This window comes from Temnothorax longispinosus, chromosome 1, assembly GCF_030848805.1.
Source record: "Temnothorax longispinosus isolate EJ_2023e chromosome 1, Tlon_JGU_v1, whole genome shotgun sequence".
NCBI classification, from domain to species: Eukaryota; Metazoa; Arthropoda; class Insecta; order Hymenoptera; family Formicidae; genus Temnothorax; species Temnothorax longispinosus.
In genome coordinates this window covers 20,553,881-20,566,989 of record NC_092358.1, presented here as the reverse complement: position 1 = coordinate 20,566,989, position 13,109 = coordinate 20,553,881, and the positions used below count along the sequence as shown (strand labels likewise).

Sequence of the window (13,109 nt, the reverse complement as noted above, 5' to 3'; positions counted from 1 at the left end):
ATTAAAATATATATAAGGCTCTCGTGATATTAAATATTATATAGAGTCGACTTTTGAGAATGCGATGAAAATGTAAATTGTCGAGATCTTCGAATAGACTCACGATATCGTCGAGATTAATTAGTAAGTTAATTAGTAGTAATTTAGCGACGTCTCTCACAGTCCCTCCTTCTCTCCTCTTTGGGAAAACTTCGGGGGGGGGGGAGAGGGAGGTCGTACATTTTCCTGCGTGCGATTATTGATCGTGGACATTACCGGCGAGGTATACCGATGTAACATTAGACGGGATCCGACGGGGGAACAGTGAATTATGTCTCGATAGGCATTAGTTTTCTTCTTTTACGGGAAATGTAAGGGGCACGTAGCAGGACGATAAATTCTCGTGTGTCTCTAGGAATGCCAGCTGCTCGCCGCCGCGCCGCGCCGTGTACCCGCGTGATTCACAAAGTCACGTCATCGATATATCCGAACGATTTTCTCGCGGGAGCGCGTTTGTATTTTGCGCTCGCGAGTCGCCTTGGAAAAGCGTGAAAAGCCGTGAGAGTTGGTTTAAAATGATCCGTTGATCGGAACTAGGAAGGGAACTAGGAAGGCGAGCGTCTCTCTTGAATGTCGAGGACGCTCGACGTGATAAATGCTAAAATGCAACTCGCGGTTGCTCATTGAATATTTTAGCGCGCCGCGGATTATAACGAAACGTCGGCTCGGCGTAAGTACACAATTTACAGCGCGATAATTTTGCGGTGTGAGATAACATTTACAAAATCTTATATAAAAAACAAGAGTTTTGTTCAATGTATTTTATTCATGGTTTAATTTATATTTTAAAATAAAAACCACACAAATTTGTATTTTTTTTTATTTTAATAAAACATAATTTTTAAAAAATAACAACACTATGCTTTCTATTATACATAACGTTATATGTACAACAAAATTCTAGAAAAACATCACTAAAGGTAATAAAGTACTTTGCGTAACAATTGTTTTAATCGATAAAAATATAGTTTTAAAAAACCCTTTTCAAAATTTTCTCTAAAATTTGTTTAATAAAAAGACCAGTCGATTTTTTCAACTTTCATTAAATCACTGTCGCGCGGTTTAAAATATACATTATGTTATTGAATTTGCGAGTCCTTCTGCAGAACATGGGTTTCGGACACGGAACGTTAATTGACGCGCAAAGGGAACTGGCTGAACGATCGCTATCTCGGCCGGTCGCGGAACGGTCGTGCGATGAATATAGGGGAAAGTTAGCGCGATACGTTTGGGCTTTTAATTAGCCGTATTACGTAACGCGGCTGCGTCGCGTAGGTAGGCACAAAGTGCGAATAAATATTAGTCGTGAAAGCGACTAACGACCTGCGTGTTTATCTCGCGATTTAGGAGCGCATTCCCAGAGGGGGTTCATCTCGAGAAGATCGGCCGCCGTGCGATCGTTAATGTAACCGTAGTTCTCGCGAATCATTAATTTCCCTCGTCACCCAATAACATTTTCGCGGTTTTATCTGATCGTTTGTTAACGTGGCGCGTGAAGTCTCTCGAAACGGTGGTCGCACTTTGTAAAAAACGAGAAGATGTTTCGCGCGGAGACGTTTAATCGCGCGTTCTTTTCGGCGGACTCGAATCCATTATAAAAACAGCAATCACGTGTAAAAATCCGTAAAAATCACGTGCGCCTAATGTACCGTACGTCAACGTTGATGATTTACTTAGACGATAAGCTATCAACTTTCATATTCGCGAAATGTACTTGCTATTTAAACTCGCATCTTTATTGGCCGTTTTGCATTTCCATACCTGCGAGTCTTATAAGACGTCTCGTTACTCATTGCACACACGTACAACGAGATAACTTAAGGGGGAAAAGGGGGTGAAGAGAGCTTAAGGGTCACAATCGATAAAACCTGCTGCAACTGTGCAGCTCCGGGCGACGCGTCGTCTTTCGCTGACCAACATTGCGGGCGATGCACCGCGATACCTTCCTCATTTTTTATTCACTTGACAGATCGGACACCGTCCCGATACGGGCGTACCCGCTGCCGCCCACTTCTCTTTCTACCCTGCTTTCTATCTCGTCGGTATTTACAGTATACGATCGCCGTGTCCTCCCCGTCGCATATCGACTAGGTATCGCGATGACGAGAAAGTTTGCGGACTGTGTAACAGCGTTTCGCGATATTACTTCAGGTAATATCGACGTAATAATCGTTGCCCCTGATTTTTACACATCTCGGCCGTGCCGTAATCGATCACGATCATCAAGATCGATCCTCCGCGAGATCTGAATTCGAGGCTTAATTAATGAGGCACAAATACAGGTTTGATTGTCACTCGAGGTTTTCCATGCACACGGACAAATCAATTACGAGAAATCTATATATTTTTACTTGAAACTTTAAATTATTAAAGTTCTCCAAAATTTTCTATTAAGAGAATTCATAAGTCGGACATCCTAATAAGTCATCTCGTTTCGACCGCAGAAAGAGATAATAGAAGGAAGAAAGAAACTTTTAATGAAAAAGAATGACTAGAAAGAATTATTTATATTTCTCTGAATTTATTTACATTTTACTGATTACTTAACACAGCATAAACACCAGATAATTTCTGCTTGGCGGCAAACGTAATCGCGTATTGATAACTAAAACTACACAATCAAAATGATTGCTATAACGACGATGATTGTACTCTTGCCCAATATTTTAATTGGTGATTAAGAGAAGTCCGAGTCGCACGTGTCGTCTCGTTACCGCGTACAACAACTCTTTTCTCCTCGTTTTCGGTCGACAGTCTCCGACCGAAAAATCGCCTGAGGATGTACCAAATTAAGCGTTGAACATTTTTTTCAATATTTTACGAAGTACCCTTTAGCCAAGCGTAATTTGCATCATAACCAAATGTAATTTTTTAAACTGATGTATTTAATTATAATTGATTGGCAGCTACTTTACGGCGTTATTTATGAACTAAAAGAGAACAACGTTCGATTTCTTTAATTAAGATTCTTTTATGATTTCTAAATATTTTACTGTAATATCATTACGGCATAACTCCTGTAGACTTTTTATAAAAATTTAAAATATTTTGTTTTGTAAAATATATAAGAAATAAAATAAGTAATAAATTTAAATAAATGCTCAGTTATGATAATTTTATGAAAACTTTGTTTTTAAGTGCAGAGACACACTTTCCATAAAAATTTTCTAAATTCTCTATTGGTGTATTACAATTCTTTTATTTAAGTAACCTAAAAATGTTAAGTAACGTTACATGCTTTCGTACTCGTGTCAATCATCCAGCACGCAATAATACACTCCGTATGCTAAACTTGCGCAAGGGTTTCGCTAAATGATGCCTGAAATATCAAAATCTCGGCTTTATGTGTGTACATCCGAAAGGTTATATGTGCACGCGCATAAGCGTATAATATACTTTAGCTTTAGCATACGTCGATGGTCACTGATGCAATCGCCAATCGTCCGAGCATTATCTTGTCTGCCGATGAGAACACAGACACACAGGAACGTATAGAATGATCAAATATAATTGCGTCACTATCGGCTGTTTTACGCGCCTATACTGCGCGCGCGTGCGCATATGTGTGTACGTGGCACGCAATCCGTGAGAATAACACTCGCGTTTTTCACAATCTTTTTGAACAATATAATTAAATCGGCATTAGCCGTTTTTCTTTTCCCAGCCAATCGGGAAGCAAATCCTCATCGCACGCAACCTGCGTTCGCGTAATCGGGATTTACAAAGCGATCTATACAAGAATACAAGTTTCACAAAGTTCCACAGCTGTGTGAATCTGCAATGCTATAGTTTCAAACGTTTCCTTTTTTTATATTTATCGCAAAATAAAATATTTTAAAGAAATAACGTGCAATGACATATTGAAAAGTCACAAAGATTATTTTACGTTTAATTTGCTTCGCGACCGCAGGTTTGTGACTTCGCTTTATTAATCGGGCATTCGCCCTGTCGATTTCCGGCGTCGCGTTTCTCGCACGAACGAGCCCGACGGCTCGACGGGCTCACGAAATGAACAACGGCGCACGAAGTTATTGATCATTAGTCGAAATGTCAGCGATAAACGCAAGCACTTCAGCGCCAGGCACTTGGTTCCTTCTGCATCGACGTAGGCGGATAATTCGTATATTGCTGCTAAGCGAATGTCCCTCGCATGGCCCAAAGAGAAAAGTTTGAAGGCTGTTCTGGAAATTCCGGTTACAATTTTAACGATATTAACAATTTAGATATTAATTCTTTTGTTTGGGATTTAACAATTTCGATATTATTTAGAATCTAAATATTATTCTAAATAATAATTTATTATAATATATAAATATTCTTAATAACTATATATAAATAATTGTAATATCTAGAAATTATTTTAAAGATTATTTATAATGTGACAATATTGCGTGGTCAACATCGATCGCGGCTAAGCAAGGGTTGGATAGCTGCGTTTATTCGCAGTAAATGTGCAGCGATACGAGGGTGGACGACAGAGGGAGGTTCCGTTTTATCTATTCGAAACCGATCGGTTACGCGCGACACTTCTCGTTGCATATACGTTTGCCTTGTCCATTCACGCTGCAGTCGTTCGACTCCATACGGTCGCATACCGCGCGCTCGCTCGCCCTCCCCTCGCTCTCCATTCTGCCAATTTCTGTCTTTCTCCCTTTCTCGCAGTCATCTTTCGTAGCTCCCATTCAAGCCGGCGCATTCCTCGAGAGATGCGGACGGAGGAGAGCTGGTAGGCGCATCCGCGTGCAACCTTTCCTTTTCGACGCGCGGCCTTAAGGAACAGCCGGCGTGAAGACGTGCCTCTATATTGCGACAACCATCCCAGCATCGTACGTATAAGGCCGCGGCTTAGCAACGCACGTCTCCACCAGATGATATTTCGACTCGTGCCGAGTCTCTCGTGCGGGATGCATCGCCGCGCATCACCTCACGTTCGAGCGGATCCTTCACCCTTCGTCCACCGACCGTTATCTGGGTCCGTTGACTCAGACCTGCAGGCTGCAGCCTCGTTTGTTTCTCTACTCGTTCTCTATGTAATACATATATCGCAATACGGGATCCTGTAAATCAGTGATATTTTAGATGCTAAACAAACGTTCGTTGCATATATGTATAGTATCGGGAGATTTGCCAGATCGCTTTCTCAATTGCTCTTTTAATCGATTGCATCGACTCCTTGAAAGGTTTAAAGATGCTTGTTGACTCATCATAAACAGAGAATTATGTCTTGTAGTAACAATACGGCCTTATATAAATTTATAATAATTTTCTTATTTTTTATGTTTAATAAATATTTAACATAAAAGAACCATCCATTACGATATCATTTATCATCTTTTGATATTTAATAGAAATCTTCAGAAGTTTAATTAATAATTAATTTTTTCTCCTCTTAATTTTTGATATTATAGAAGGACATTTTATTATTTAGAATAACGACGAAAGAAATACAGATATCGTATCGTTATGACGTCGATCTTATTATTTTACTTCATTGACGAGTCTTTTTTGTGTAGTTTAATTAACTTGGAGTTTAATTAGCCTTTGGAAACGAAATCGATGAATTGACCATCGCCAGCATTTAAAGTATTTTTATATTCTTGAATTTTTATTTTAAATACGTCGAAATTATTGACAATATTTATTCGTTTGATATACATACACATTCGCGAAATAAAATAGGTCAGTTATTAACGTTTACGTATCATTGTTATTTATAGTTTTTATTGCAATCCATATATCTTTTTCGTACCGTTTTCCGATTTACTGATTTAAGTCTAGATTTGTAAAATATCGCCATGTGACTGATAAACCTAAACGTGAAACGTAAAATACACGTTTATATTGACTACGCCATAAATATACTCGTTGTTACTACATCGTCATGAATGATTAATGAATTTTCCTACAACATGGTATTTCTACCTCAATCCAAGATGAACCGATACTCGAAGATCTTGGCCGTTTTATTTATTTTTTCTCGCGTGCAAACTAATGGCTGCGTTCGTTTAACAGCTGCATTTTTAAGCTGCAGTTAAAAAGTGCTATTCCGATTATTCATCCATAACATATTGAACCGCGCCAGCGACGATGCCTCAAATAATTGCTAGCTTGTTAATGGTAATATACGCGCCAATTATTTTATTACATCGAAATTGCAACTGCGATTTGCACAACGCTTTTAACCTTCCTTACCGAGAAACCTGGGAAAACGTTCGCGTTTCTCGACAACAGGATGTTCTTCGTCGCTCCTCGGAATATCCGTAGGATTTCTTCACCGGTGCACAAGCATGTCCGGGATAGGATTTGAATCGAGTACGTCGCCGAAGAAGAACAACGCTGTTTCGCGGATATCGAGCCGATCGGGGAATTTTTAATACCGCGCAAGAGAACGTGGGGGAAGAGTAGGTATAAGCTACACTCCCGCGTTAATCGGCCGCCTTAAAAGTCGGTCGCGCGCCGTCCCGCCTCTCACGTACGAATTGTCAAAGTAATTTTCGCGCCGTCTCCAGGAGAAGCAGCGCGTTTCACGCGGGATGAAAGTAAAATTCAATTCGGCGCGCGCGTTACGTCTTCTCGCCTGCGGCCATCAGGCGCTCTCTTAGAGCGTTCGTGGTGGATACTTATATGTCAAGGTCGCTCTCCACACATATACACACGCACGTCTTACAGTGGCTTACACTCCCGTCGCTGTCTTACATTTCGTTCGGCTTAAGTTCGCACGCTCATTATCGAGGGGATTGCTTTTTTGCGGAATATACTCGCAGAGTATGCGTGCTGACGCAATTGTTATCAATCGACCCCGAATTCAGGCTCTGCCATTAAAGTTGAGATCGGCGAATGCGAATACGTTGCGTATACTCGGGTTCTGGCATGATCATCATTCTTTCGCGATTGGAAATTCTTTTTTAAACAAAAATTTGCAGTTTCTTGTTGATTTTCATGACTGGATAATTCATGATCCACGGAGTCGTACAATCTATGATCTATGATCTATGACATTATGTTGCAAGAGGCGCGCGTCGAGAATCGTCTCGCCTAATCGCGCCGAGGCAAAGCTCCGGCTGAAAAAAACTCTAACGCTCGTAGTTCTTTACGAGACGCATTAAGACATACATCGTCGCGTCTATATACCGCTTTCAGCGAAACGCATAAAAGACCGCGGAACGGAAAATTTATCAGCGGCATAAAACCACGTCAAAATGCCACCGCGATCGGTTGAAGGGTTAACCGCGCCGAACTTCTCCCAATTACAGCTGTAAATTAAAAGAAGTTATTTGGAGAAAAACCTTTTACCTGTATATTGTAATATATAAATTGCAGAGACTATACGTCGGATCGTAAAATCGAGAATACTAAAGATAATTGTCTTAAGCGTTTTCGCGACTCGGTGATTAGCTGTGAAGAGTCGCACGGCATCTTATTATTCCGTTGAGATTATTTATCGGTTCTTAAGCGCGCGAACGTGACTACGCGATTGCACAGGCTGATACGGGAATCAATCGGATCGTCGAAAAATCTATAACTGGTATCTAAAGAGTTCGCGCGGGCCGACATCGTGACGAGGAAGACTTTCTCCTCTGCGAAGGCGCGATGCAACAAAATGACGTGCATACCTGGGAGGAACCGATGAGTAATCGGACGACCTGGTTTGTTGGTCTAGTTACAGTTACATAACTACGCCGCCTAACTCAGCGAAGTCTTTAACGAATATCGAAACGCTCTCTCGGGCGTTTATTAAGTTCAACAGACATAAAGAAGTATAACTAACTGAATACAATAAACTAAGTTTTCGGAGATTATAAAATAATTTCTTATGTAACTGCTGAGAAAAATAATGAATAACAAAATATTACAGAAAACTTAATCTTTTTATCATCCGTAACAGAAAAGAAAAACATTCTACTGGGAAAAAGGTTTCTACGTCGTTTGTGCAATGTTCTCAGAATCTCGGAGCTGCTTTAATTTATTTGTAGAAAATAAACTCGAAAATACCGCTGGGACCTTTGAAACCGTTCCGTCCGTGCAACGATTCGATCTCCAGGTCGCGCCAGTTGCAATGAAAGAAGAGGAGAGTACAGTGCAAGGAGAAAGATCGGGATCAGATCAGATCCTTCGAGCGTGCAACCAGCTATTATATCCACCGCCCGCGGAGACGGACCTCAGATCCGTGTAGAGATATTTCGCGCGAGGCGGTTTCGCGTATTTAATTGACGGTGCTCGATGTCTGTCGACTAAGAGACGAACCTTACAAAAATACGATATACGATGTTGAGAGTATAATGAGATTTCCACACGAGCGACGATTGTTAGAGACGATTGTCATCTTGTTCCATTGCTTATTATCATGTTTTATATAAAAGGAAAAGATTAAATCTAGGCCAGTATTCATATATTCAGATCTTATATTTCAGACCGTCTTAAGCACAATCTTAAAATGTTAAGTCAATCTTAGAGTATTAGCATCTTAAGACATTACTTAAGATGGTCTTAAAATAAGAATGAAACATGAATACCTAGTATCAAAAATCAAAATTTGCAAGAAACGTTCAAGATTTCATTTTTCCGGATTTTATTATTTTAGACTGACTATTTTATTCATAGCAAAATATCTTATTTGCTTCCGTGAAGCAATTACCTCGTTTCGGGGACCACTCACACAACAGTTAATCGCGATGCATTTTTAAAACAGTCACACTTCCCGACGCGTCGGTCGTGCCAGAGCGTATCTAGAACTGTCAATCGTAGTAATTCAGAGCCGGGCCGTGATCTATATGACGGCGGAACACGCGCGAAATCTACGATGATCGAGCCCGGCGATTAGATATTTCGAGGTGCATCCAATTGTTGCATCCGCTGATTGCGAGACTCGTATGCAGATTCCGGTGGCGGATACTACCGAGGTACGAGGCTTGTAGAGATGTAGGGAACTTCGATTGGACGGTATACACAAGGCAAGGGATATGAGGCAAGAATTAATAGGAATTTAACGAGATTCAAAACGACGAATAATTTATTATAATGATGCTCTAGCCAACTGATAAATATTAATTGCGCATCGTAATTTTCAGTTCTATTTTTATATAAAACATAATGTTTAAGCTACGATCGTAGGCGTCCTCGATTAATTTAGAAATCAATAATTAACAAACAGAATGATAAATAAATGCAAATTCGTCGTGAAAAAAAAAATCGGAAGTAGAGGAAACTGATTGAAGGAAATATCATCTTTTTCCGTTCAGCGTAGATTTCTTGAAACACGCTCTCGAGATAGAGTGATTTACGGGAGGAAAGATGCCACACTCCGAGATTGAAGAGGCTCGTCTTGCCGCGGAAAATATTTTCAATTTAACGTACGAGAGACAGAGTAGACGCGCGAGAGCGTTTCCCCGCCGCGCCGCGCAATTTCGTCCCATTATCCACGGTATTCCTTGGAAGCGCATCAGCGACGAACCAGTGATTTAATCGTTCCGACCACAGGTATATATACACGTTGAATATGGAAAATACCTTAGGAATAAATTAATTTCAAGGATCGCCTCCTCCCGAGCACAGCTCGTAATCGAGCGACGCTCGTTCGGTTGGCACACGTCGTCGTATTTTACATCTCTATTAATGCATACATGCGTAGAAGGATTCACGCGTGAAGGATCCGATCGACGGGCCGATACGCAGTTTTGTCCGACACATGTATTAGCGTTCGTTTTAATCCACATAGGCGTTTCTTCTTTTTCGGCCCCGCGGCGCCGGACGCGTCGCGTCGCGTCGCGCGCATCGTCCAGGAACAGCCGGAGCGTCCTGAACGTCGGACGCTCGGCTAATGCGATGTCGTAATTCTCGTTTTTATACCCGCGGCACGTCCCGCCGTAAGACGCGAGCATTTATCTTATTTAAATCGCGCGCTTTTGTGTATCCGCGAGGATACGTGCTACGCGAGGATCGTGTCGCTCGTTTTGGATTAGCGCGCGCCACTCCGCTCGCGTCCCCGGGAGATTGCTCGCCCAGCGCTATTTCTCAGCCGGAATTGCGAAAATCCACCTTCGGGGATATTCCTGGACAAAGTATTGCAACTCACGTGGCGATTCTACGAGAATGCGGCGCGTAAATTTTGACACGAGATTTTTTTTGTCGCGATTCTCTTCGCGGGAATTCAATCAATTCCTCTGAAAAGGCATACGGGATATGTATATATTATAAAGATATGAGAAATATGTGATTATATAATTATACACCTGGAGATTTACGAAATTTCGCGAAGTATATTCGATCGCCAATACGTTTCTCACTATTTCGTCACATTCGATCATTATTGCGTCATCTACTCGGCTCATCATTAAATGTTGCTTAGTGTTTATTCGTATAATTGCGAACTAGCTAGCCCCGACCAGCTAGCTAATTTGCGATCACCGACGTATTCAAATCACGAGCGATCTGATACGTTAATGAGCGGAATAGTCGTGATATGTTTAACGCTCGGCAGTCAGATAAATTTCAGTCGAGGAAAGAAAGCGTGAGTCAACGTTCAAGCACGTTTATTTTGTCGATAGAGGCAGCGTTTAATATAAACGTTTAATATAAACGTTGCTGTTACGGTGGCTTTGTATACACAGTATGCGCGCTACGTGATTCCTTAATTAATGCAGCAAGTGCTAATTGACTGCGCTAATTCGGCTCCGGGACAAAGCTCTCGCCGAAGGAAATTTGCTAAATTATTTGAATGCGCTAGAAATGGAGCGAGAAATATAAAGTCCAAAAATCGTAATTTCAACACGTTTAATTTTCAACATTATAGATTTAACAGTTTTAACTTCCTGTAATTATATTGGATTAAGTATTTAATTCAGTATTATTTGAGTATGAAACAGATGAGACTACAACATCATCTTAAATTGGCAATTTGTTCCTTCTTCGTTTCAGGTTTCAAACTCTTCGCCAAAATAAATATTTTATACTTTACGTCCAATGTTGTATATTTTTATGTCAACGGTGGGAGATGTAATTTCGTACGCGAGCTGTTTGCACGATCATAGAATCGCAGGATCGCTGAGATTTCAGTCTGAACAATATATGTACGTTACTGTAACGTTTCTACAGGTTGTCCTCCTCGGGATGTTGAGCGATGTACTCCAAGGCTCTCAGGATGGCGTCGGGCACCGGTGGCGCGACCGGTAAATGCTCACCATTAGGATGAAAACCGTTTTCATCGGCAGTGTAGCTCAGGGCGACGGGGTTGCCAACGTTATCGGAATAGCTGAAGGATCCCTGAACGCGAATAGCGTCCTCGTCTTTGGAGATCTGAGCGAGCTGGCCCTGCTCCTGCACCTGGATGCCATTTCCGGTCTGATAGCTGTAGCTGTATGAACCGTCCGGATTCGGTCCGTCCAGGTGCGAAGCCACGATGGGAATGGGAGTGTTTTGCGAAAAATTCGGGGGTGCGGCGAATGTAGCCACTGCGAGCACGCAGAAAAGTGCGACGGTCTGGAAGAAATTTGTTTATGATTAACTCAGAAGAAAAATGTCTCTCAAAAGTATGAAATTTTGTTACATGGATTATGTAATATTTTCTAACCAAAATATATCTGAATTCAAGTTTTATTATACACGTCCGCGTTATTATAACTGGCATTTATAATTTCTTAATAGCAGCTAATTTAGAACGGATTTGTTTGACTATCGAACACCATTTGTAATATCTTTTTAATCGAAAATCGTACGATAAAAGATGTAAGAAAATGCTCAGCAGCGTGAATTGGTGATTTTTTATTTTAATCTTGTTAAGACTTACCAAAGCGTTCATGATGCCGATGGCGACTGTGTGTCCAGTTGTAAAACCGAAATTCAGGAGACGCCTTTTATATAGTATTGTCGAAACCTTGCTAAATACGAGTATCTCCCTCTTATTGATAGATTTCTGGCTAGCACGTTGACATATACGTACGTTGCGACATTTTCGACGAAATTGATAGTGGGACGCGAGGCAAGATGACCGCAAAATTGGCAGTATAATGCCTCCTGAATGATATTCGTGACACTCGTGTTTATCGAAGCGTCTGTCGAATTTTATGCGAAAGTCGAATGTAACACGTTTGGAAATATCGGAGATACCACATTCCAGAATTCTTTCTCCTCCAATTTTCGAACTGTCCCTCTATTTAGAATATTTAGATTTAGATGAACGATTACGTGAGAGATTTTTTATTTGTTATAATACTTGATAATAAATATATGGTTGATAAAAATTCTTAATATTTACTTTATGTTTGCGAAAGCAAATTCGTTTGTATCCTTACCGAGTCTGCCTTCGGGGATCACAAAGTAAGCACGTGTGGCATGCGCTTACCTAAGGCTGTCAAAACCCGAGATCAGTTTAGTCAAAATAACTGCGTGTTTGTAGACAAGCTAAATAGCCTATTTTCGAAAACTAATTAAAAGATTATTTTAAAAAGGCGAGATAAATTGCCAGTTCAGAAAATCCACAACGAAGTTCAAGATCCGACACTCGTGCGCGTTTGAAGGCTAACTTCATCGCGTGAACATCACTCTGTAAAATATTGAAGATGACAAGGTAAATCTTGTGAGGCAAACACGCCTCTGCCACAAAGGATTATCCCTTTGCGTGGGGGCCGGGAGAAAGATAAAATTTCCCTTCGCTAAGTCGATCATAAATTTTTCTCTTAGCGGAGAAGCGCGCGGCACCACCTAATACGATGTCAGTTTTCGCCCGCATTCCATTGACCCGGTAAACTCCTTGTGTGAATTTTCGTTACTTCGTGCAACGTTCGTAAATTCAGCCAACGTGTAACAAATCCGTGGATCCTTGACGGGCGCAACGTAAGCCGAATACGCAACTTCATTTATCATTTATCATGACCGTGCGACAGGTTGATTGCGCTCCTGCTTCTTGGCTATTTTCCCGGATAAATGAAGATTGTATGTAGTATTTTAACTTCTAAATTATTTTTAAAGAATAATAAAAAGGTGTTTAAAAGATGTTGTCACTCCACAAGAAGAAATTTCACTTTATTTCAATAATGTATATGACGAAAAAAAAAGATTTAATTTTCTTTTTTATC

At 40.8% G+C, this 13,109-nt stretch overlaps 1 protein-coding gene across 1 annotated transcript; it reads right to left on the bottom strand.

Moving 5' to 3' along the window:
• Nucleotides 1–10,445: 10,445 nt before the first annotated feature.
• Cpr21 (cuticular protein 21) lies at nucleotides 10,446–13,109 on the bottom strand. Its single transcript, XM_071784056.1, has 3 exons — nucleotides 12,327–13,109; nucleotides 11,822–12,184; nucleotides 10,446–11,514 (listed from the first exon to the last, which is right to left on the bottom strand). The coding sequence occupies exons 2-3, from the start codon at nucleotides 11,831–11,833 to the stop codon at nucleotides 11,125–11,127; spliced, it is 402 nt and encodes a 133-aa protein (XP_071640157.1). The 5' UTR covers nucleotides 11,834–12,184; nucleotides 12,327–13,109; the 3' UTR covers nucleotides 10,446–11,124.